Source organism: Diadema antillarum, unplaced genomic scaffold, assembly GCF_040938485.1.
Source record: "Diadema antillarum isolate AM-2024a unplaced genomic scaffold, OU_Dant_1.0 scf00000176, whole genome shotgun sequence".
Classification (NCBI taxonomy): Eukaryota; Metazoa; Echinodermata; class Echinoidea; order Diadematoida; family Diadematidae; genus Diadema; species Diadema antillarum.
The window spans coordinates 442,251-469,558 of record NW_027271065.1 but is presented as its reverse complement, the minus strand read 5'-3'; the positions used below and the strand labels follow the sequence as shown (position 1 = coordinate 469,558).

The window sequence follows — 27,308 nt, the reverse complement described above, 5'->3', positions numbered from 1 at the left end:
AGTGTGACGCATGCGTTTACTGTCTGTCTCATAAAATCCGGGTTATCATTGATATCCATACTCACTAGGTGATTGGCTAAGAATGTTTGTTTATATTTACTTAATTTGGTGTGTGTATGTGTGTGGGTGTTGCAGTTTTTATCCGGACTGCGCCTTAGAAGTGGAACCTTCCGGGGGAGCATTAACGTTTACAAACAACAACACGTGTCTTTTGGCTGCGTCAAACTTTCAAACAGCTTTAGAGAATGCCGTGATGAAGGGAGAGAGTTGCGAATCGCAGAGACTTGGAGGAGTTTACCAAGATGAATACGGAGCTTGCTTCTGTGAGTATACATAATTATAATATCGTGTATGGATGCCTTCTCCGCGTCACCCATATGGCTCAACACACAACACACACCAATATAACATGATTGTAACCATACACTGCACCGTTTTCAAGTGTAGATATGCGCAACTGTTTATTGAGTTTACAAATACTGTCATGTATTACACTCCGATCTATTTTGAGCCTTTGTTGTTGTTGATGTTATGTTATGCAGCTGTATGCTGTATCTCTACTCTTTCTTTTAATCTCTCTAGCTGCTCCAAGCATCTTACAGGTATCCGGCAACCAGACAGGGGACCCAGGAGACCAAATTCTCCTATCATGTGCGACTTCTGGTTCCCCTAGCCCCATCGCGTCGTGGCAACCCCAGGTTGGAATTTCTCTAGGTAGCCAGGGCGAACCTATCACGACACTCTCGTTTACTCTGCAGAATGGCACTGATACCACGTGAGTTTAAACTCTTGTCCCTCCTTTTTAAGGCTATATGTGATCCATAATTTATATATACACACTCAGCAAAAAAAGAGAAAGTAATCACTTTTTCACATTCATCTTTCTCATAGATTATTTGGCTAATAATACAATTGTGTAATGTTTTATATACCATGTTAAAGGAAATGTAATTGGCTATTAACCTAGTAGGTCAAAAAAGGAAACTGAGGTTGGAAATGGGGTATAATATTTTTTTACAAAAAATGAAAAAAAAATGGCTAATCACTATTTTTATATAATGTACTTTCAGATGGAATTGACATTTTTATCAAAATTCACATTATTTCATGTAAGAATAGGGTCTGAAATACCCCTTCCACTGTCTATCCAGACCGGAAGTGCTTATTTTCAAACCGGAAGTGCTTATTTTCAAACGGAAGTTACATGGAGCCGGCAAATTCAACGATTGAAATTCTTGTCAAAATATATGTGAGAAATTGAAATTTGAAGAAAATAGAGGTGAAAAGTGGTGAAAAGTGGTAAAAATAAGACTTATCTCCTTCATGCAAGACAAGAAATTATAATTTTACATCATATTTGTCTAAAAATGGTCCAAACACCATTCGATGGCATCAAAATGTCTGTATATCGACAAAAATCTATATTTCAAATACTGCGTATTTGTACCCTCGCTTTAGACTTCCGATTGCTTAAATTCATGTTTTTTTAGACAAAAATTGTAATAACTGAGAAAGTAATTTTCCAATTGTAATGAACTTTGGAGTGAACAAAGATCTGATTGTGTGCAATAATCGTATTTGGGCTTTTTTTTTATATATCTGCTTCAGGGGTGGAGCTATGATGAAATTTCAGTGAATTTTTTTGATTCATCTGAGTTATGCAAAAATATATATTCAAGAACTTTCTGATTGAAAAGGATTAAAAAGCTCCAATAGCATCAGTAATGACACTCTGGATATTGATAATAAACAGAAATTATCTGAATTAGACTTAGCATTAAGGAGTAGATGCATTTTGAATTTTCAAGTGAGAACTTTGAAGAAAAAAAAGTTGACACAAGACCACCCATATTTTTTTTTAAATTTCTAAACATCATCAAAACTGTAATCATCATGTAGAAAATTGTCTAAGCTTTCCAATGGTATATAATTTGTAGAGGTTCGACCTATATTTACATAATTACGACCCATCCGATCAAAACATGCTCTTTCGCCCAATATTACCCCATTTCCAACCTTAAGCGTGAGTAAACACATTCATTTTTCTCTTCCAAGGCACAAAAGTAAAAATTGCAAACACGGACAAGCTCTTATTCAAGTGTACGTATGTGTGTTCTTCCAATAACAATGAGAACAAGAAAGAAATTTATCACTGTAAGAAATGAAAATTAATTTGCAATCTCTATAATGTCTCTGTAACCCGCCAAAGATAAAGAATAACAAACAATAATGGAGTATAAAGACGAATATTCAGTCAAATTCATAGTTAAAACACATTAGAGAAGAAGCAATGGTAACAAAGATGGTAGAAATTTGGAATGTTATTCCAAATTAAGAAAATTTCAATTTTGTTGTCTGATAAATTCTGTTCATTGTATTACCTTTGTGGCGTACTCCCTATGCCATTTAACGTTTGAGTTGACAAAAAATTCTTATGTCCCCCCTTCAGTTTCCCCACTATGGTTTTGTTTGAGAATATAAATAGAAACAAGGGAACGGAAATATATTTCTGCTATTTCATTCATGTCTCTCATTGAGTTTAATCGGTCATTTGTTTTCATTGCTGTCTTGAGGGGCACTTGCAAACGAATTTCAATATGTCAACTTCTGCAATTTTTACTTTTCTGCCTTTTTGTCTGAAGACAAAAATGAATGTGTTCACTCATGCGAGAAATTTCCCTTTATACCTACCAGGTTGATAGCCAATTAAATAACCTTTGATATGGTATCTTGTCATTTCTACTTCTACTTCAGATTTACCTGCTCTGCAACAAACCTGGCCGGTATGGTTTCTGCGCAGGTGCATGTAACGGCGAGAGGTGAGAAATTTAATTTTGAAGAGAGCAGGAAAATCTCATAAGTTTTATACAATCCACGTAAATCCTTGTACAAGAGGCACTTTTCTGTCTCATGAAGGCTTTACCCTGTGAACTGTAATCGTAATTGTAATAAGATATCAAAGATGTGACTGCTGGGCAGTAGGACTGTTGCATTTTCCGATTGTCAATTTAAAATAATTTTATTATTTGTGCTCAAATTATTTTACATATTTTATTGTTGTTTTTTGCATGTTTGTATTCGTGTTTATTTTCATGATTTTATTCATTTATTGTGGTCCCACACCATCATCCAGACATTGTTTTTTTTTCCCCTCACTAAATGAAATAAATAAAACAGTTTGTTCGGTTTTAGTTCGGATCTACTCAGACAATGATCCAAAACTAAACTGCGAAGACGGCACTCTCTTGTTACAAAAAGAGGTTTTAAGGGCCCTCTGGTAGAGCAGTGGCAACACTGAAGAGGGTACCCTGGGTAAATAAGACCTTATTATTATTATTATTACAAATGCAAAGTGGCCACGTCTTGAAGGAAACGATTACAGTTATAACCTTATCACTATTGAATTATATTTCTTGTGTTGCTCAGGTTCAAGTTTCCAAGATTCCATTTCGTTCTTTGTTTCCTCTTCGGTCCTCTTGATAGATTATAGATGCAGTGGTTTGGAAACTGATGTCATAAACTTCACCGAGGAGGGATTGGTACCTCCCTGTCCCACGCTAAGATTTGCTCCTCCTGGTCCAAACCAGTTTGACTCATCTCTACTGTACTCTGCTCCACAAGATGGGTTTCTCGTATCCGTGTTTGCCCCCTTTTCCTTGAGGGTGCCAACTCTCAGTTTTCGCGTTTTGATAACCACAGAGCGTTACTTTGTTCTCGCTTTACCGCAACGGAGGAAGAGAAGGAGCATAGTACCCGTCATCCATCAGCAAGACTACATAGATGTTCCAATTCAAGTTGAGCTGTCAAACGTCCAAGTAGATTTCTTCCCCGCCGTCTTCGTGCGTGGAGGATCGCAGCTGTACGTCAATTTTTTGTCTCTCGATGATCAACCCCTTGATCCGTTCTTCTTCGAGGTTCTAAGACCAGCAAACTTCTTGCCATGTCCGCAATCCCCTCCTCTGGATCCGGTGAACAACGCTTCGTGCTACGAAACATTCGACATATGGGAGAGTCTTGAAGACGAGCTGGTTGGACTTCGCTGCGTTGGAGACAGATCCGTTGAGTTCCAAGCCTACCAAGCATGTCTGAGATTGACAAATACCCGTAAGTAAATATCAAGTCAAACTGGAGGAATCGAAAGGGGTGTGTGTGTTTGGGGGGGGGGGGGGGGGGGTAGACACGAGGAAGTGTTGGCTGCAGCTACAACTCAGATCATATTGATCACTCCGGTCTGTCAGTTGCTATCAAACCGTTTTTTTTTTCTCTGTATGACGAGAGAATGTCTCACGTGGCGTTTTCCATCTAGCGTTCGACCGCGTAAGTGAATCCTATACATGTACCATCATTTGAGAATCATAGAGAGGACCCCCTTTAAAGACCCGGTAAGCGTGTGGTTAATGGAGTAGGGAGGCTGGCCCCGAGCAGAATAGTGTTGACCATGGCTTGGAGCTCTAAAACTGGAAATGATATTGTATATAGTGCTCAACACTATCTGACTGAAACATTCTTGCTGTTTTTCTCATTCCATTGCATTCCTTCCCTCCCTCCACCCATCTCTTGCTCTGTCCTTCTAACTGTGGAGCTACATGTTCTAACCTATTACTTTTACACCCACTGTGTACAGCTCCAGAGGTGACCAGTGAGATCGTTGTTGCGCCCATCCAGTATAGAGAGAACATCACCTTCGTTTGTCCCATCGAGGGAGCGGTGCAAAGACAATGGCTGCGCCACACTAGTCAGGGAACCGTGGCGCTGTTTGACAACCCTTCGCCTGTCCTACACTTTCAGACTTTCGGGGCCCAAGACCAGGGTTACTATCATTGCGAGGGACTTGGAGGGGGAGAATTCAGGGACGAAACGGTCTCGACCGAACCTCTTCTCATCGCCTTAAATGGTAAGGACAAGATGACTCCGATTAATATATTCTTCTCTGAATAGTATCTGTCTCTCACATTTCAGAATCAGACTTCTGAACCTCGTCTAAAGCCGTGAGACGACATCATACCTATTGAGGCAATGTAGATACCATATCACCCACAAGGGCAATCAATACTTTGCTTACTTCAAATAGAAAGCATACGTTTCTCTTCTCTATCCCTCACATGCCCCCCCCCCCACACACACACACACACACACAAACGTACTAATGTATCATTTTATAGTGTGAAGCACACGACCAATTCTTTTGAAACAATTCACAAGGTTTAGTTCTGAAATTATATCTTGTTCACCTTGTCTACGCTCGTCGTTAGAAATATTTCACTCTTCTTATCCCTCCCCTTAATTTTTAGCAACTGTTTTCAACCTCAATTCCTTAACACTTCTCTTTATTGTTTCTCTTCTACCGCCTAGCGTCACATCTTGAACCGATTTCTTTTAAATGAATGTAATTTTTCTTAAGCCTTCTGTCATCTGCCTTTTGGTGTGGTTTCACTGCTGGATGAATGCGTAACTTTTGCCACTTCCACAGACGCGACCACTTTGGCATTTTCGATGACCTATGACACGGAGTACATCGAGTTTGGGAGTGAAACCCTGACAGAGATTGCTTTCAGATATATTGAGGAGGTAAGGAATTAAACGGCTGCGTTTGGGTTGGATTTTCCGAAATTTCTTTATTATCGGCTACAGAACGAAGTGCAAACTGTGCAGAGATAATGTCAGATGTCAACAGATATTGATAATAGCGGACTGGTTTAAAGGAGACCTCCGGATGATTTTCAAATTTGTACATTGGAACAACTATAAATTAGTTATACTGAGAACCGAGTTTCTGCATTTATGATACTTGGGATGAAGAATAAGAATATTTTCAAAATTAAGAACAAATTGCAATAAGCAAGGATGATGACATGGCAGAATCACCATAAGAATGCATGAGTTGGGGCTCAAGGAAGCAGAACAAAAGAAGAAGGCATGCATAGATTATACACAGGTGAACTCGCAAGCAAGCGGTATTGTGATGGAATTACACTGCTACATTTCTGAAATATGTGAACCTCCTATGTCATCATCCTTGTTCAGTGCAATTTGTTTAAGGTTTTTCAAAGTATTGTTTCTCTGCTCAAGAACGGGCCACAGTAAATTCCACAAAACTATACATGGAATTGTCGATTTATGTACTACATGATGTGACATTATGAAAATCTGGAATGCCCCTTTAAGATAAGTGATCATTGCTGTTGTCTAAGGTATTTCTATGAAAGTTAAGTCCTGACTGCGTATTTGCGAATGTGTGTGTGTGTGATTGTATACTCTAGTGACTTGAATTGAACTGAATTTATTTCCTCATCATGGGTTGGAACACCTCAGGTAGAGGTCCACGTACCTGAATAACAATAAGATACAGGGAATATTTTAGAGCTCAAATACAAACAAATATCAAGTACACAACAAAAAATACATTCTATTAAACTCTCTATAAATCTGAAAATAAAGCTAAATCCTCCAAGAAAGATAATCAAAAAATGTAACATTTAACGCAAGCTATACGAATGTATATCTTCGTATGCAGTAATTGGTTTTGGACTTAAATAGGCAACTTCAATTGAGAATATTCAGATCGTGTATCTAGAACGTGTAACTTTTTTAGACTTTGAAATAATGCCCACTGATACATGGGGGGGGGGGATGGAAGTAGGGTAAGCCGCCTGACAGCTTGAAAGAGATAATGAGCTAATTGTTAGGACCTACAAACATTTTAACGATCAAGATAATAGGGGATGGCACTGGCCCTTTGTGGAGAACATAACACTAAACGATTATCAAAGAAATATTTTTGAGATGCTGCAATTATATGATAATGTTTGTCTATATTTCCCCAAAACTACCCTACAATGATGAAAGTGTGACTGTAAAATTTATTTATAGAATAACGAGTACGTTAATCAATCAAATCAGGAAAAATATATGTGTATATTCTAATAACAATTCAATTCAATTCAAAGCATTTATTTTCATTTTTCCCCAGCAAAACATAACACAGAATTAATAAGGAATTTTAACATAGGCATGTATTCAACTTTACATGGATAGATAACTGTTAACAAATAAAATCATACGTGCATCCCGCCAAATACAAAGTTATGTTTCTTAATATGTGGATAATGAGCTTTCCCTTGTAGGTTGTAGGTTCTCATCTATCAGTTCTCCCTGGTAATCACCCATATGGGGTGCATGTCACGAGACCGACACCCACGAGTCATACAGCCCACAAGTCATATAGCTCATAAGTCATACAGCCCACTAGTTATACAGCTCACGAGTTCTACACTTAGTAAATTAAGCCCATGAGGTCGACATCGAGTAAAATAAGCCCGTGAGTTCGAAACTACTACATGTATACGCACAAAAGGCTCACGAGACCGACACTAGGCAAAAGAGGCTCACGAGACCGACACTTGGCAAAAGAGGCTCACGAGACCGACACTATACGCAAAGAAGGTCCATGAGACCGACAGGATGAACAGCGCCACATTTAGACCAATTACTTGTATAGGGTGTCCAGATGATGACAGAAGGAAGATAAAGAGGTGGAAAAGGAGAGTTGCTAGTGTAGTGCCCCGTCGTGTTGCCCTCCCTCACCCCCTGAACGGTTCAAGATCTTTCAATGGCGCTTCCCGTAGCGTGACAGAACTGCCCCATAAAAGTCACACGTGTAGAAATACACACTTAATGTCGGTGATATGTAGATGGTGCTGTTCAATTAGTTGCAATCTCTCGCTCGACAACGTGACGAAATTGCACTCGCCAGTATGTAATTTTCCCCTTTTTGGAACACCCTGTACAGGTACATACTTGTAATTGACATGTAGATGGTGCTGTTTATCCTGTCGGTCTCGTGAGCCTTCTTTGCGTACTATCGGTCTCGTGAGCTTTTGTTGTGTAGCGTGTGTCGGTCTCGTCAGCCTTTTGTACGTAGTGTTGAACTCATGGGCTGTATTACTCTTGAGTCGTATAACTCATGGGCTGTATGACTCATGGGCCTATTTTTGATGTCGGTCTCGTGGAATGACCCCACACATATAACTGACTCTCTGAATGACATTATTATCAATAAGTACATAAGTCTTCACGATTGTTTCTGTTTTCTTCAGACATGATGATGTACCCAGAAAATCAAGTATAATACATTTCTTCTTATTCATAAAATTTATTATCTTATCGGATAATACATCTTATTATCCGATAATCATGCGATACAGAAACAAGATTTTATTTACACTTTTAACAACATCACCGGGTTTCTTTGCAGAAGAAAATAAACATGTTTCGTCTGAATATTACGGTGACATTTCACTGCGCTTTAAAATAGAAGGTTATTCAGTCATACAGAGAGAAAAAGTAGAGGTACTATCTGAACCAAAATGTTGCTTGCAATCCGTAGAGGTTCCTTTTGTTTAACCAGCACTTTACATATTTGTGCATGGTGATCGAATAATTATTGTGTTTAACAATGTTATACATCGTCCCTTGATCGGCTGTTATGTAAACAGGATCCATGCAGTATTTTGAATATTCCGCGGTAATCGTTCCTCGTCAACTGTATTGTAACTACGAACAAGCTGAACTTATTTACTTTGAAGTTTACCTTCACCGAAGGCACAATTTATCATAAAATGATCTGTCATGTCTAGCTCATATAGACCATCGGATGCAAATACAGGAAGTGCATAATAGTAATATTATGTCAACTGTGTAGTTGATGAGGCTTTTATTACCCTTGTTGGGTGTGAGATTAGTTGCATGTACAATTGTCCCTCGGATAGGACATAAAACGGAGGTCCCGTGTATGAGAGAGTAACAACTCATGCACGTAAAAGATCCCGCTTCATTCATTCATCGTAAAGAGCAGGGTGTTTAGCCCGATGAAGTGGTCCCACCTCAAATCCAACTGGACCCCATGGAAGACCAGCTTAACGTAGCTGAATATGGGCTATCCAGCCATCTTCTCAGATGGAAAATGAACAAACAAAAAATTATATGTTTCCATGATATCAAATAAAGTTTTCGTTTACAATAATTTACACTGATTTCAAACATTGTGATTCAGATTTCCAATTGCTATAAGAAGTCACAACATGACTGACTAATTTCAGTCTCTGCATTACACATTCAAAGGCTCTATATGTTAACAGTGACACTTTCAGACGGGTAATCGCAAATTTCACATACAGTGTCGTCAGTGCACTCACCACAACTCTCAAGAAATCTAAAGATCTGCAGACGATTTCGTCGGTTCTATTTTTTTTTTTTAAGTTGGCGCTGGAATTTTTAAAATTTGAATTGTGTCAAAGTGAACGTCAAACGTTGCTCGTAATTAAACGATGCAGGTTATTGACGCCTGACTTTGCTGGGCTACGTCCCGGTCGTGAATTCGCCCTTGTTGTTTGTCGAGATAGTCGAGTGGTATTTTTGTAAACTTTACAGCTTCATGAAAAGTTGTATTGATAAGTTTCAGATGCTGTTATGTCCTTTGCTGTTGAAGCTGTTGAAGGACAACTGTAGAGATTTTTTTGTTGTTGTTGCTGAAATAGTTTCGTCAATGAACGGAGATGCCATAATTACAAAATTGATGAGTTTAGTAAATGAATGACCCGAAAACAAGACTTGGATCACAAGAAGGCATGCTACAGGACTTTTTGGAGAAATACGACATTTCCAATGGTACATCAAGATTCACAAGCGTTTCGTTGGTATCACGGTGTAAATTTTGAATATAATATTTATGTGTGTAATGTCTCAGAATAGTAATTACATAATGGATATGCATTCATTCACACCTAGCATTGATATTATTGAAATTCTCAAAGGGGTGCCACAATACTATAGTCATTCAGCAAAAATGAAAAATTATTCGATAATAAGGCAAAATAGCCCGGATATGTGTCAGTTATACGACAAGGACGGTACACACTGGTATATAATGTAGGCCTACAACGTGCTTGCGAGTCCAGTGATTTAAAAACGGGCATGGGGTCTTCAGAAAAAATTCTTGAATATTCATAAAACGGACTCATTCAGTTTCCAATGATCTCACGACCCGGGAGAGATTTAGTCCGAGATAAAGATAACCATGACTAATTTCATAAACAGATATCCCATGAAAAAGAGAAAGTTAAGAATGTTTTTTAACAATTAGATCGGGACAGGAAACACGTCTGGCAGCATCGATCCGATCTTTCATGTGTAAGTGGATGAAAGATAAAAGATAAAAGAAACGATTTCAGCCACAGTCTGCGAGTCCAGTGATTTAAAAACGGGCATGGGGTCTTCAGAAAAAATTCTTGAATATTCATAAAACGGACTCATTCAGTTTCCAATGATCTCACGACCCGGGAGAGATTTAGTCCGAGATAAAGATAACCATGACTAATTTCATAAACAGATATCCCATGAAAAAGAGAAAGTTAAGAATGTTTTTTAACAATTAGATCGGGACAGGAAACACGTCTGGCAGCATCGATCCGATCTTTCATGTGTAAGTGGATGAAAGATAAAAGATAAAAGAAACGATTTCAGCCACAGTCTGACTTTAATGCCGGCCAAAACAAAGACCTGAAAAGAATATAGAACCATACCCAATACCCCACCCACCACCCCCCCCCCCTCCCCGAAAAAAGGAGAAGAAGAAGAAGAAATACGGAAATATACCTTACACGTACTACAGATAAGAAAGGAAAGACTGATGTGTAAACTATTTTTTTTCAAAAATGTTGTTTTATGTAAGTGTTTGTTTTGATGAATACTTGAGATGCGACTGTCGAATTTCTAGTCTGAGAGTAAACAGGGTTAATGTGTGCTCGTCAGTATAGCGCAAAAAGAGAATTGTTTGGAGTAAGTGATGAAAAACGAAGGCAACTTAGGGTAGGTTATCGCTCTCTGCACCTTCGCGTAGAGCAGAAATTAATATTTTTCCTGAATTTTCTTCCGTCACCTTTACTCCTTCCCCCCCCCCTCTCTCTTTCTCTCTCTCGTATGCAGATTAGATCTGCTGTTTTGTTAGGAGATTTTGGAAACGGTCGATTGTCAGACAGTCTTCTCGATGAACCAGATGATTTTCCCCGGATCGTCAACACCAGACCCGGTAGCATGATTATCGACTACGTGGCGTCCTTTAACAGTAGCAGCTGGGAAAACGAGACCACCCTCATGAACTCTTTCACAACCGCTATTGAGGATTTCTACGCAAGTTTTGAAGGCGATCAGAGCAGCAGGGCAAGCGGTAATTACGTCGACAATAGTCTCGTCGTGGGAAGTGCATGTAAGTGTTCCTCCGAGCAGGCATATAAATATATCTATACTGCCTAATACTTGTATGTATATATATAAATAAATATATATATATATATATATATATATATATATATATATATATCGTTTTGTACGTGATAGGCGCTGCATTTTAAGTATAGTAGTGTTGTTTCTCCGTCAAACTATATATATATATATATAACACACAAAAATTATATTTATCTCAAGACAAATTACTCCACAGATTGATGATTCGCTCGTCTTTTATACAGTATAGACAGGGATCTCTTTGGGATTTTCAAAATTATGCTTAACGACGTGTTTGCCACAGCACACTACTAGTATTAATCTCTTTCTCTCTTTTTTTTCTCTCTCTCTATTCTAGCACTGCGAATACGCGGATACGTATATATATATATATATATATATATATAAATATATATATATATAAATATATATATATATATATATATATAATTATATATATAAATATATGTATATATAATTACATATATATATATATATATATATATATATATATATATATAATATCGATAACAGACAAACACCTAAATGGGCAACTTACACCTCAGTGGCGAACCTTTCTATAAAAAGCAAACAATTATAAAGGTTTCGCGAAATCAGCTGACTATCCTTTACGGTCTTGATTCTAACGATAAAAAAGTGATCAAAATAATGTGACGTCCCACCGCAATCTTGATATCACTAGTATTTGGTATGTGACGTTGATGCCAACTTAGAGCTGCGTTTCTTCCACGACAACTTTAAAGTGGTGTGTGACTAGAATTTATGAGACTTAACTGAGAAAAAAAAACACGTTAGATTAAAAAGTTGTTGAAAGAAATTAATTTCGTATTGTCAATTTGAAGATGTGGCAAAAAATCATTAGTATTGAGTCAAATAGGACGACTCATCCGTTAAAATCACATTATTAGAACATGCCTTCATGTACCTACTTGTTAAGGCCTACTGAGTTTATTTGAGCTGATTTAAATAAGTAGGGAATTGCTTTTTCTGTCATCACGTTTAGAGCTAACTATATTCAGGATATCCTGGCATGAACACACTGTAAAGCATGGACTGTAGAGCGTACAGGACACTCAGTCACTGTCACATATTTGGATTTTCAAAAATCTGAACATCCCTCCTCCTTTTAAAGGTTACATATTTTATTCCTATATAAACTTGTCGTCAATTAGACATGTCATAGAACAGGGGCGTCACCAGATTTTTTTTTTCAAGGGGGGGGGGGGTGCGTTTTGACACTAAATGTAACGAGTTTTTTTTTTTAGACTGACATTTGGAATTCAGGAAGCTCTCAATCCCCCGACTTTGAGTTTTTTGTTTTTGTTTTTCTGTTTTTGTTTTTGTTTTTGTTTTTGTTTTTGTTGTTGTTGTTTTTTTTGGGGGGGTGGGGGGGGGGGAACCAAGCAGGGAAAGGGCACTGGCATAGCTAGGATTTTTTTTAGGGGGGGTGGGGGGTGGGGGTGGGAGGGGGTTGTCCCCCTCCCCCGTGATAACTTTTTGCATTTTGATGTTGTAAATGGTGCAATTTGATGCATGTTTTTGCTTGTTTTATTTACTTGAAACAGTCCCACTTGTTTAAGGTAGCAATATATTTTGATGTCGATTATTATGGAACAATTTGCCCATAAGATAGTATTATCGAAGTAAACTTCCTGTTTTAATATTTACACTGGACATCATGAATGTTACCATGCAAGCGAGAGCGAGCGGAGTGAGCAAGGGGAGAATGTGGGAGGGGTGTCCCCTTCCCCGGTGAAAAGTTTGTGCATATTGATATTGTTAATAGTGCAATTTGATGCATGTTTTTGCTTGTTTTATGTACTTGGAACAGTCCCACTTGTTTAAGGTAGTGTATTTCTGATATAGATTATTATTGAACAATTTGCCTATAAAATAGTATCATCAAAGTAAACTTCCTGTTTTAATATTAACACGAAAATCATGAACGCGACCAGGCAAGAGCAAGCGGAGGGAGCGAGGTGGAGGGTTGTTGAAGGGGGTGTCCCCCTTCTACAGTGGAACTTTTTGCATTTTGATGTTGTAAATGGTGCAATTTGATGCAGGTTTTTGCTTTGTTATATCGACTTGAAACAGTCCCACTAAGGAAGCAGTACATTGTGATGTAAATTGTTATTGAACAATTTGCCTATAGAATGGTATCATTTAAATAAACTTCTTGTATCAATTTTTACACTGATGTCATGAACGCAACCGAGCCCGAGCAAGCGGAGAGAGTGAGGGTTTAAGTTGTGGGAGGGGGTTGTCTTCCTCCCACGGTGAGAACTTTCTGCATTTTTATGTTGTAAATGGTGCAATTTGATGCAGGTTTTTGCGTGTTTTATCGACTTGAAACAATCCTACTGAGGTAGCAGTACATTTTGATGTAAATCAGTATTAAACAATTTGCCTATAAAATGGTGTAATTTAAATAACCTTCTTGTATTAATTCTTACACTGAATATTATGAACGTTGTCTGCTAAACAATCAAACAGAAAAAAGCATGCACACGAGGGTGTACATAAGGGGCATTTCTCCTCCCAAACGAAAATGATTTTGTATTTTCAGACCTGAAATTTAGCGATCTGGTGCAAACTTTTAGTGCAATACAACAGTGTACTTGAATTTTTTGCAGCCCCCTCCAAAAAATAATAATTTAAACAAAGCGGTTTTTTTTGGCTCTTAATGGCTCCTATTCCGAGTGTGTTTCAACTCTGTGTAATGTAAAAAGTATAGTGAGGTAGAGCTTAGAAAAGGATGTGGGAGGGGGGATACCCCCTCCCGCTCGACGGAGCTTTTGAGTTTTTAGAATTGAAATAAAGCGATCTAAAGCACACTTTTTGTGGAAAATCCGGAAATTGTCGTTCCCCACAGTGTACAAAGTCTATAGAAGGGACAAGGCAATGGGAGGGTGGTAAGATTCGTCTCCCATTTTCGATTATATTTTTTCCGCCTTTCAAGTCCCCGGTCAAAATCTTGGGGGGGGGGGGGGGGGGGGGGCGACTGCCCCATCGCCCCGCCCCCCCCCCCCCCCTTGGCTACACCATTGGGAAAGGGTTAATTGTTAATTGAACAGAGATGATATCCCCTCCCCCACGACGAAACTTTTGCATTTGTTGTTATTAAGTAAAGTGACAGATTTGGTGCACACTTTCGATGAAACATTTGTAAATCTGTCATTCTATAGGTGAATTAAGTCCATGGAAAATAGACCGAACGGGGGAAGGTGTGGGAAGAGGTATCCCCCTCAACACGAGAGAGACTTTGCTTTTTTAGAATTGAAATTCAGCAGCCTGCCATCTGGTGCACACTTTGGGTGAAATAATTGGACAGATTTCTAACAAAAAGGAAGAAAATATTTTCATCTCCGGAATTATAATTATAATTATGTGGGGTGGGGCAGATATGGTGCGCTTGCCCCACGAACATTTTATCGAGGCAACTTTTTTCCGTCAAAAAGCAAGAAAAAGATAATCTTCTCATCTCACTAATTATCAATATGGTGGTGGGGGCAAAAATATAATATGCTTGCTCTTCCTATGTTGTTATGGGGGGTAAACTTTTTTTTTGTGGCAAAAAAGCAGGAAAATCTTCTCGTCTCGGGAATTATGGGGGGTTGGCAAAATGATATACTTGCCCTCCATTTTTTTTTTAATGAGGCTAAGACTCGCATTGGGCTCGCATTATCAATATGGATTTGTCAGAAGTAACGTGCTGTACATAGACCCTACATAATGTACTTGTAAGTAGCACAACTACATGCAAACGTGTGCGTGCTCCGGACCGTACGGATGTACGGATGTACGGATGTACGAGGAATAGTAAACACTGTAGAATACTCGTAGATATGTATAAAATCAGTGCTGACAGAGCCCAGGATGAGAATTGTTTTTTCCCACGATTTTGTTGTCCCTGGTGCAAAATAAAAAAGCAAAAACAAACAAACAAACAAACAAACAAACAAGAATAATTATCTAGCGTCCAGCTTGAGGCCGCTCGCAGACTGAAGAGGTGATTTTTTTTTTTTTTTTTTTTTGGTCGGAAGGGGGGTGCGTCCGCACCAAACGCACCTCTCCTGGTGACGCCCATGTAGAGATCAATTTGGTATAGTATAGTAGGGCGTGGTAGTGAGAAGTTGCTGATTCACCTTTGTGCATTCACTTATGATTTGTTGGCTTCTGCAACTTAATGATTTTAAAACCAATAACGCAGTTCAGTGAATCAGTAATACCCTGCACCAAGTAACTATAATTACATCGGTTATTAATTACTACAGCATCCTGCCCGCGTTCTGAAGTGAGTGGGGCGTTCGGTACCCTAACCTTTGAACCCACAGCAATTGGCGAGACTGCGGACAGCCTGGAATCATGTCAAGATTACAGCAGGAATAGTAAGCCACAATAATACTTTACATTTTAAAAGTACGGCTGTTATTCTTTTCATCCTTAAAGGGAATGAAACCTTTGAATTGGGTGGATGCAGCAATAGGCAATCTTCAGTAGATCACATCAATCAGGTTTAAAGAAAATCGGACTATCCCTTTGAAATTTATACGAATTTTTGAAGTTTGGGTGCATCCATTGCTGGATGAGAGTACTATTGCAGTTCGTGACATCACGTGCTGTATGTACATCGATATGAAAAAAAGAGAGAAGTCAACAAAACTTAATTTTTGAAATAACTTTCACATATCTTCGACTGTAATGTTATGCTTTTTGACATAGATATTAATTTAAAAGAGACAAGAGCTCTTTCATCATGCCGTCAGGCGATGGCACTGCCATTATTTTGACAATCAAAGAGGACATTAGTCAAACATTGTCCAGCCATTGTGTACAACGCTTTAGGTTTACTATGTTTACTGTACCCATCGGAATTCCAAGCATACACTTCAGTAGTATGTTACTCCTGGAATGTACGGTAATACCCACTATGGTTTGATTTTGTTTGGTTGTTACGTCTGTCTAAAGCTTACTTGCCGCGCGCCAGACTTCAGTGTATGGGCGATCTCCTCTCACCAGCTGTGTGGGGAGAACTAATGTTCACCGACTGCTTCACCGACGAGGATGACGTGAACGAAGTTCTTCAAGACTTAGCGCTGGTGAGATTTAAATCGTGGCCTTATGATTCTCCATTTGGCGAGTCTAATTACTGTAGAAATGTCAATGTGAAACATTAAAGCATACGCTTGATCATGACGTGTAGTAGACAGCGTGCAATGTGTAGCATGTGGCATGTGGCATGTATAGAGTGAAGTGTGAAGCGCGTGCCAGAAGTATCACGAATCACGTAATGTCGAATATTGACTGGAGTTATTACTAGTACATGTATCTGTCTTCTCTCACAGGCTCCAGTTACTCCGGAGAACGTGACAGCGTATTCCAGCGATTTGGCAGAAGCAACTGAAGGCGGCAACGAGATAGACGCCAATGGGCTTGTTGCTATAGCAACTGCTCTCTTCAACATTGTAGCCATTCGAAACTCATCTTCAGAGGTATAAGAAAGCCTACCCACGATTCATCCTGTATATTATCTAGGCCTGCAGTTTGTCAATTTTATTTCCATCTCTTGGTTACATTTTGTGAACCAGTTTGCATCATTCATATATCTGTATTTTCGGAATAAAACTGCTATTTATAATTTAATCATTGCATTCTCCTAGCAATTTATCAACCTTTATTTGTTTTATCCCAACTATGACAAAATATGAAAAGCTATCGACATGATCTCATACGCAACATTCTTTTCTTTTCTTTTTTGTTTCTCCCGTCACCGCCAACATTTTAGGTGACCGCAAACGTAATACGAGTGGTGGACAATGTGCTCACTGTTGACAACGTTGAGTTCGTGGATTCGGTTGAATTCGAAGCACCAACTCAGATCTTATACGCCTTGGAGGACCAGGTTACCCTCTTTCAGACAGAGGGACCTGGCAACAATCTCACTGTAATTGGTGAGAACTTGACGGTGGTGGCGTTGCAACTCCCCAAGGAGTCGCTGGTGCTGGGTCTCGGGTTTGCTGCTTTCTCGGACGATGGTTTCAGAGGAGACAGTCGGTATTTCGAAAAAGTGGTAGAAAACGGGACTATGATTTACTTCGACACGGAGGATATCCCGAGACCTGAAATTGATGCTTCCATTTACCTCCCAGAGGGCATATTGGACTTCCTCCCGCCAGGTAAGTCTTCTCCTTATATCTCCTGTACTGTCTTATCATCTTCAATGGAGTTACAATTGATTTTATCGTAATTTCTTAATTGTTATATGCATCGAAAGTTTTCGGAAGAAACTCATCTATTGCCGTTGTTGCTATGAAATGATAATTGTGCATCGATGATGATAAGCAATATTTTTTCTTTAAGAATATGCAACAGTATCATAAGAAATGCATCGATCGCTTTGGTCCTTTTTTTTTGGAGGATTTATTTGTGTCTTATTCATTTGTGATGCATTCTTGTGTTTAAGATTGCTGCATGAAAAGGTCGTCAGACGAGAATAATATTGTTGTTCGCTTTCTTTTGAGCCGTTGGAAATCAAATACATCCGTCTACTTTATAGGAACAGGAATAGACTTCCAGAATATAAGCTATATAGTAACAGCTTCCACGAGTTAAAGATCTCACTTCACTTTTTGCGAAATGCATTAGTCTGTTTAACACACTTTCCTAAAACGGGTGCATAATATTGAGCCGTTCTGGTCCAACAAAGAAAGCCCGATGATGAGACATCGAAGCACGATTGAATAGACTTCATACCAGGAGTCAACAGGCCTTCTTTACAAAGTGATACATCTATATTTCCAGAGTACCAACGGTAATTCTATGTACCAAACTAAATCTTCTCATTCTATTGCTAGACAAAGACAATGTCCCCATCAGTTTCTTCGTTTTCAAGCAAAGTAAGTTGTTTCAGAGCGAAGATCAACAGTACGATATTGGTCCGGGGCGTCGCCTGGCTGTTGGCACGAGTGTAATTTCGACTACAGTTGAGGGTGTCATAATCAAGGGGCTACCAGCCGGCCAAGAAGTGGAAACCGTATTCTTGGAACGTAATGTGAGTACAATTAATCATGGAAGGTATTACAGTCATTCACTGAAACATATTTACAGTAAGGTGCATGAGCGTAATATAGAGTGTACTTCAGATCAAGTTGAAGAAATATGGTCTTGTAGTGCGGTACCTATTGTATTAAAATGTTGACGTTGGACGATAAAACAGTCTGGTGTCATGACAATCAGATACAGAAACAACAAACTCCGTTACGGATCCCGACATATTTACCCATCCAGCCGATACTTGACTCTCGGGGTAACTGTTGATGTATATTTACAATTTTAGGTGGAACATTACACGTCAGACAGTCAGTATTGTACAAGGTCGAAAAATATTTTTCTCAGTTCTTATTTACTGCTCATTGTCCCTAAATCACCCCTTGCATATAATGATTACGATATCCAGTCGAGGACAACGAGGTATTTGTAGTTTTCTATAGATTTGATTTATAAATCGTGTACTACATAGCCGCTTAATTACGTTTTCTGCTTTGACAGCAACTCAAATAAGTTTGGGAATATATACACAAATCTGTGCACTGGATTTTTTTAAAGCATACATGAATATATAATTGTATTTACACACTTGGGGATTCTATCCTTCTATGTAGAGTGCTCGATATCCTCAAAGGAAGAGCTTTAGACAGAAGTATTGGAACAAGTTCACGCGGTTGACTGCAGGTTCATCCGTATTTATTGCTACTCGGAGTTTCATACCACCTCCATGAGGCGCAATCATCAGGCAATTCATCATCAGGAATTGCCTGATGATTGCGCCTCATGGAGGTGGCATGAAACTCCGAGCAGCAATAAATACGGATGAACCTGCAGTCAACCGCGTGAACTTGTTCCAATACTTCTGTCTAATTGTATATATATATATATATATATATATATATATATCATAGCCATTGTTCTTTATTCATTATTTTTGTATATGCAATGTACTTCTCATGATGCTCCGCTAAGTAGAGTATTACTGCTAGTGATGTATCTCTTATTTTTTACCATTTGCCCTTTTTTCGGAAACAACCAATCATACTCACTGGTGAAAGGATGCCGAGCTGTGGTGCATGGAATATGCAAAAATCGTCAGGAAAGAAATAGAAATAGATCAAGTCTGTGATCACTATCTACTACACTGTCAAGTGCGATGCATTGCGATGGCAGAGATCTGAAGATGCCTTGCCGGTCCAAATCTCTTTACTCTTTTCATATAACGCTTTAACGCAGGTCACGTTGCAAGGCGAACAGGTGGACGGTCGGACATGTGTGTTTTGGGAGGAGACGATTTTGGGAGGACGATGGTCATCCGAAGGGTGTCGAAGAGAGGATCTACCCGACGTTGACCGCATTCGTTGCCTCTGTGATCATCTCACAAGTTTCGCTGTGCTTCTGGTGAGAACGTCTTTTTTTTTGTGGGGGGGGGGGGGGTCTTACGCGTCTTATACGAATCTGAATTTCAATCAGGATGAGTTTTGTCAGTACATATGCCACTTAAATGACTCAAATCAACCCAAAGTAGGGCATGACTGACACATTTTAATAGTCAGTGACTTCTGTTATTACTGTGTTTGGTGCTGATAATAGTGCTGAATGTATTATTTTGTTGCACGAGATCACGTTTGCTGATATAGTGCTGAATCAACCTGAATGTATTATTTTGTTGCACGAGATCACGTTTGATTTAATGATATTTATGCACATATCTTTCTATCTATTTAACTATCTATCTATCTATCTATCTATCTATCTATCTATCTATCTGTATATCTATCTATCTGTATATCTATCTATCTATCTATCTATCTATCTATCTATCTATCTATTTGGTCGTATAGGACATTTCTGGGGATATCGGGCACCGTGTTCTCGACGTACTCGGCATCATCGGTTGTGTTATCTCTATCATATGTCTCGTCATCACAGTCGTCACATATCTGGGCATGAAGTAGGTATTCGGCGACCTCGGTGTGGTGATCGACCTTTTCGGTCTTAGATACACAATACATCTTTATTCTCTTCTTGTTGTTATTTTTTTTTTTTTGCCATCGTTCGTTGTGGTAGACGAATGCGAGAATTAATGATTATATACTATTGCAAAAGTGAAGGTAAATATACTGGCAAAACAATATCCTTTACCCCATGTGAGCGCTATGAAGGAACACAATGTAACAGGTTATGGCGATGCTAGTTATTTTTGGCTGGATTTGCAGTTCGTTACCAGAATCTTATTGCAAAAGTGAAGGGAATTAAGCACGTTTCGTCTGGTTTTCGACGTAAAAGTATCTACAAAGATTTCGTATACTACAACAATCCTTGAAGAAGTTTTCACGATTATTTTCACCATTTTAAAGTTATTCATTTATTATTATTATTATTATTATTATTATCATTATTATTATCAATATTTGTATATATATATATATATATATATATATATTTTTTTTTTTTTTTTTTTTTTTTGGGGGGGGGGGGTACCACTTTCAGATTTGCAATTTCAATCTCAATGCCATCTTGCACTCTATTCTTATATCTTACCTGCCAGGAAACTCCGCACCAAACAGCCTCAACAGATTCTACTCAACCTCTGTCTCGCTCTACTCGGTCTCTACTTCGTCTTCGTCATCGGAATCGACCGACGATACCCTACGGCGGGTTGCGTGATCGTTGGCCTGCTCATTCACTACTTCCTCCTAGCTTCCATGTGCTGGATGGCGGTCGAGGCCGCCAATATGTATCTGCGCTTCGTCAAGGTTCTCAACGCCCACGTGTCGAAGTTTATGCTGAAGGCCTGTCTCTGTGCGTGGGGTAAGTTACACAGTCCGTCTCCTTACCTGTATCCATTATAATCCCTGCAATCTAAAGCTAATTTTACACTAGCACAAATCAACGGTCAAGGTTTACAATTATGTGATGCTGCGGGCGGAGTCAGAACTCATTTGTTTTAAGAAGCGGGTGATTGTAACATAAATTATAGCAAAGATATTTCTTCTTTCATTCCTTTGGAATGTTTTTCTCGTTTCTCTGATTAGAGATTCATTATTGTCGCATCTTAAGAGTGTGTGAAGTTTATTTTCCCAATGATGAGAGTTCAGTATCATGTCGCACTCAATACTCTAGTTGCTGTCAATTCTTGCAGAACATAACTGTTGGCATTACTGCACTTGTCTGGTGTTGAAATACGAAACGATACGTTTGACTCATCGAATGATATTAACTATTTCAATAGTCGAGACTCCTCTCCCGATTGCATGCGATATTTCGAGAATAGTCGTGAACCAGTATTACGCATAGTGCAATACATATGCCTCTCTTAAATGCATCTTTTCTGGGATTATATTCTCCAGGAAAAAACATCATTACTATAAACTCTTCAAAAACTGATATTCGAAGAAGATCTGCTCGCAGTTTGGAATAACTAAGAACTTATGGCCCAACGCTTTTTTAATATAATCGGATAAATCCCTTGGTGAGGACTTGCAGAATGCAGATGATTGATTTTATGAATAAGATTATTAGATAATGTATATGTTTTTGTTTAAAAAAATTCCTTACTGAGCGTCCATAATCATTAACATGGATATTCTTCTGTAAACCGTCATACAATTATAGATTATGATTGATATAACGATATTAACAACAATACAGTTATGATTGACCTTGTGAGAGGACCATGTAATGAAAAATAACTGAATGACGTCACATACTACTACCACTGCCTTTACTACTATACGTACTTCCAAAAGTACTACTACCACTATTACTACTAGTAATAGGGGGCCTACTTGCAGTAAAAGTAGTAGTACTACCACTAGTAGAAGTAATAGTAGTAATGATAGTGATAATGGCAACATAATTCTGATCAGCATGATAACAGTATAACTAATAAAAATAGATCGTATAATACTCTCGTAACGATAGCATGTATGATGTTTTTATTGATTACAATCGTAATTATAATGGGAGATAATAATTGCATGTTAAATGATTATTATCATTTTTGATGTTGTTGTTGCTTTTGTCGTTGTTATTGTTATTATCATTGTTATAAACACCATTACTATTACTGATACTATCTTTACCGATATCTTTATTTGTTGCTGTCATTAGTATCCTTATCATTATCATTATCAGAAGTAGTAGTAGTAGTAGTAGCAGTATTACTAGCAGAAGCAGTAGTAGAAGTAGTAGTGGTTGTGGTTGAGGTAGTAGATGCAGTGTCATTGAAGAAAGCTCGCACGAACCTATTGAGTCCTAAACGCATGTTCGCCGTGTCAGTTTCTACCGCCTTATCATCAACTGTATCATACGTTCTTGATTCCACATAGGTTTGCCTCTTGTCGTGTGCATCATAATTGTAGCTTCGGACCATTCCATGTACTTGGGTGACAACACTTAGTAAGTTTGTAATCCCTTTCAAAACTCAAGTCTTTCAAAGCGATATGTATTGTGTGATCAATCACTGTCATCAGGAAGGTGCTAGAGAAGGAGAGACAACTCTCGCTCTCCTTTGAAGTCATGCGCGGCACCGCCGAGAAGTTATGCGTTCAACTACAGGTGTTACCCATGTGCTTTGACAAAAGAGAGCATCAATAATCGGGACTAGCGCTCTCACATCTAGAATACTTGCCCCTACTGCAATTCGCTCTCTCTTTCAATGTGATGGCAACAATGAATTTGTGTGACTTGACTTTGAGCAGCGATTTAAAATTTAGTGTACAACTGACAATTTTAACCGCAAGTAGTTTAAAAACACGATAGAACACGCTATAGCGGAGTACTTTCTTTGAAAGATCAAAATATCGCAGATTGAAAGATAAAAAACTGACATGCGGAGATGTGCGCATTACAGAAAAATACTAGTTTTTGTTTTTTTTTTTAAAGAAGGACTAATTTTCATTTAATTTCGATTTGCGCATTACGAAGAAAATAGAAATACATGTTTATGATATTGAATTCTTTCCTAAACTATTCTAAATCAATTCGAGTATTTCATTTAAAATTTTACGGTGAAATAAAGCTTGTAATTAGGTGAAATGCGTTCTTCGTCTCCGAACTTCGTCTTGCAACTAGAGGGGTGCCGCGCACATGACTTAAAAGCGTAGTGGAATACTAGACATCCCATTGTAACGCATTGAACCCAAGCATGTGTTCGCATGAATTACGAAGAGTTGCCACTCCATCTCTGTATAACACCTCCCTGCTGTCATCGTATACGGTAATTTCTTTGCAGTATTATATTATTTTGCCATCTCTTGTCATAAGGATTTGATAAACTTTATCCGTTTGGAATGCAGGAGGTGCAAACAAAAATTCAGTAATTCTTGCATGCATATGGATGAGTATATCGAATGAGAATAAATATACATGTATATATATATATATCTTTTTCAATTTAGAATGCCTAAGTAGGATCTTCATCTCGCCATAAATAATATCATTCTTAAAGGACAAGTTCACCTTCATTTACATAAGAATTGAGAGAATGTAGCAATATTAGTAGAACACATCATTGAAAGTTTGAGGAAAATCGGACAATCAGTTCAAAAGTTATGAATTTTTGAAGTTTTTGTGCAGTTACCGCTGGATGAGAAGAATATTGCAGTGTATGATGTCGCATGCGTACAACAGCATAAGGAAAATATAAAGAGAATTTCACAAAATTTCATCTTTTGAAAAAAGTACACATTCCCTTGACTCGTTACTGACATATGCTATGGGTAATATTATTCCCATTGCCTTTAGAAAGAGGCAAGTCAAGTGCTCTTTTATTATGCGAAAAAAAGTGAAAATATGTTGAATTTTCTTTACATTTTCTTTATACTGTTGTACTCATATGACATCATGAGCATTAGTAGTCTCCTCAACCAGCGGTTCCAACACAAAAATTTTAAAAATTCATAACTTTTGCATCGATTGTCCAATTTTCCTCAAACTTTCACTGATGTGTTCTACTAATATTGCTGCATTATCTCAATCCTTATGTTTACGAAGGTGAACTTGTCCTTTAATTGCTAATTATCGACGCTGATACAGAAATACATAATAGCTGTATTAGCAGTTGAGATAACGCGAAATCCCTAGTTTCAATGTACGAAACAAAATTATCAAAGTATGCAAAGTCGCTGTCATGCAACAAAGATAGTCATTTGTGATCGAGTATCTTATGATAATCATGAAAGATTAAAAGTTAACATTTATTTTTAGCAATAATTATTCTTTTTATGATAGACCAATTATTGTGCTCCTAATATGCTTTATTATGATTATGGGCAAATAATTTGATGTTTAGGGCGCCAATTTTTCTCTCTTTCTCTTTTTTCTTTTCAAACAACAATAACATATGCATTGATATATTTTTGTTTTTGTTTTTTGTGTTTGTAGAGCGTAATTAATCAAGGGGTCCATGCATTATCTCCATACGCTGTTTTAATTTCTTTCCAGTTGCTTCGTCAGTCCTGGCCCGGGTCTGTATTACGGCGTCCTTCTCTTAGTGGCCGTACTGCTCCTCGTTAATTTCGTTATCTTCGCGTTGGTGATACAGCGGTTGACTTGTCGCAAGACCGTTGCAGCACACAAGGCCGACCAAGGAGAGACATGGCGACGAGTTCAAAACGCCATGGCCATCTCGGTACTGCTGGGTTTGACCTGGATCTTCGGCTTCCTGGCTATAGGGGGCGCTCGAATTGTCTTCAACGTTCTCTTCCTCATTTTTAACTCGCTACAGGGCTTCTTCGTTTTCGTCATGTTCTGCCTTCGGCAGCAGGAGATCCGCGACCAGTGGCGGCGCTGGCTCCACTGCCAGTTCGGAGAGGAGAGGCCAGGACAATTCCGCGGAGAGAAAGTCAAGGCCAAGCCGACACCGGGATCGGGAACGGGATCCGGTACAGCTTCCGGCACGCGTGTGACGTCAGAGAAGTCAACCAACGGGAGTTCTTTGGATCCCGAGAGTATCCAGCTGACGAGTGGCGGGACCCTCAGTACCAACGCCTCGAGTGTCAATGCGTGATCGCTCTCTTCTATGCTGTCTCAGGGGATGCGAGCGCGTGTTAAACTCAAGTGGCCATAGCGAGATGTTTTTAATGGTGTGACACATCGTAGCTAGACATTCGGGAAATCACATACGACAGAAAGTTACTCGTCTAATGTTTTTGTCGAGCGATGCTCTCAGCAGCCTTAATTGATTGTTAATACAGGGCATGACACAATCTTTTTTCCCTGATGGCCCGTTCGGGCTACTGGAATTGTGAAATTTAAATGAGATATTGGTGGCCGGAAAAGAAATATCTTGCCCGAAATGAATAAAAATAAAACAATCCATATTGAATTAGACGTGCCACATCGAGCCACCACAATTAGGCTTTTTTAAATTTGGTGGCCCGACATAGTTGTTTAGGGTCCCCGGGACAGCGGGCCAGTGGTCCACCGCTTATGTCGAGCCCTGCCCTGTATCGCAGAAAGCACATCAACATGTCCCCGTTTTCAATCTTCTTTTGAGAATGACACGTGTCGTGATAACTGATACATTGTAATTGCAAGTCAGATGATAGCAGGGGCGTCGATCCTTGAGTCGGGCAGCCCATATACCCCCATAAAAATACTGAGGAGACAAACGGATGGACGTCCCTGGATGTTAGAAGATCCTCATTTGCGGTCCAGCAAGGATCTTTTCTTCTTTTTTTTTTTTTTTTTGGGGGGGGGGGGGTCGTTTAGTCTTGTACGTTTCAAGATTTCAACAGCGGTGTTCATGTGCGTCAAGAACTAGGCCCAGTCAAAATTTCTTTTAGCCACCCAAAAAATATCAACAAATGTCTACGCTTCAATATCTTTCCAGCTGGAGACAGCAGAGCTATACGAAAGTTACTTACCAAGCTTACAGTAGCATAATATGAAACAGGCTGATAGAGTAAATGATTTCAAAAGCCTTTTTGAAAAAGTATTGCTCTTCTCTCAATTTTTGTTGATGGATAAAAGTGTACACTGTGTCATTTTAACACTTTTCAGTCCATGTCGTTTTCTACCTCTTAAATCTTTTTTCCTTTATATCGTTATTTCCCTCCTTAAATGAGCATAGAGACATCAATAATATAATCCTTGTTGTGAGTTGCGCTGAATGAAGAGCGTTGTATTATTACTATTATCCACAGTCACCCGTTGGTCAAGTTGGAAACCTAAAGTAAGTAAAGTCTGATGCACTAGCATTTCTATTCGTCAGGTTGAAGTGAATAATATGAGTTTGAATATGATGATGATTATTCGGATCATTCGATGTAAATAACGATACCGTGACAGAGAGTCGTCGAGCAAAAGAACGCAGAAAGGGAGGGGAGGGAGAGTGGGAGTGAGTGAAGGAGATTTATTCCTCCCGAGTACCCAGAAGTAGCTGTAATTCTTTTGTCTCATTTTTGTGAATTACAGTCGTTTCAAAGTACATCCTCATATGACTTAAATTGTGTTTGTTTGTGTGTGTGTGCGTGTGTGTGTGTTGTGTGTGTTTGTGAGTAAATTCGTACAAGAAACAGAATGGCTGAGGGCAGTTCGGTATGCTTTGCCATTAATTTCGCTAAAGTTCTTTTCATTTTCGTGGGTTAAGTAGAAACGAATCTTTTTCTGTTCTGAAATTCATCGTTATTTGTATATATTAGTCATTGAAACAATTGTGACGGCGTATGTAAGTAGGCCTACATGTATTTAGGAAATCATTTACATAAGAGTAATGACTTTTTGATACTTCAACGAAATCATTTATAAGAATAGGTTCTACCGTACAATCGATAGTACCTACCTCTTCTTACATTATGCACTCAATTGCATAAGTTTCACACTTGCAACGCGTACTTTTATCATGAATATACTCCGGGATTATTAATCGACTGTTGATACCTTTCCAAGTTTCCGAGAGGTTGAATTTATTTCTGCATGGTAACTCGTAGTTAAGATTGCCTATACAGTTC

General features: G+C 38.7%; 1 protein-coding gene across 1 annotated transcript in view; it reads left to right on the top strand.

The window, feature by feature from the left end:
• The window catches only part of LOC139722897 (uncharacterized), a 109,363-nt gene extending 84,000 nt beyond the window's left edge, over window positions 1-25,363 (top strand). The window contains exons 7-23 of the mRNA XM_071634177.1: window positions 136-323; window positions 583-775; window positions 2,755-2,819; window positions 3,484-4,104; window positions 4,625-4,894; window positions 5,471-5,568; window positions 10,984-11,263; window positions 15,576-15,689; window positions 16,270-16,400; window positions 16,647-16,793; window positions 17,087-17,501; window positions 18,156-18,352; window positions 19,585-19,749; window positions 20,193-20,302; window positions 20,900-21,162; window positions 22,683-22,752; window positions 24,799-25,363. Of these exons, the coding sequence (XP_071490278.1) occupies window positions 136-323; window positions 583-775; window positions 2,755-2,819; window positions 3,484-4,104; window positions 4,625-4,894; window positions 5,471-5,568; window positions 10,984-11,263; window positions 15,576-15,689; window positions 16,270-16,400; window positions 16,647-16,793; window positions 17,087-17,501; window positions 18,156-18,352; window positions 19,585-19,749; window positions 20,193-20,302; window positions 20,900-21,162; window positions 22,683-22,752; window positions 24,799-25,363 (3,892 nt within the window). The remainder of the gene's footprint in view (window positions 1-135; window positions 324-582; window positions 776-2,754; window positions 2,820-3,483; window positions 4,105-4,624; window positions 4,895-5,470; window positions 5,569-10,983; window positions 11,264-15,575; window positions 15,690-16,269; window positions 16,401-16,646; window positions 16,794-17,086; window positions 17,502-18,155; window positions 18,353-19,584; window positions 19,750-20,192; window positions 20,303-20,899; window positions 21,163-22,682; window positions 22,753-24,798) is intronic.
• Window positions 25,364-27,308: the final 1,945 nt, after the last annotated feature.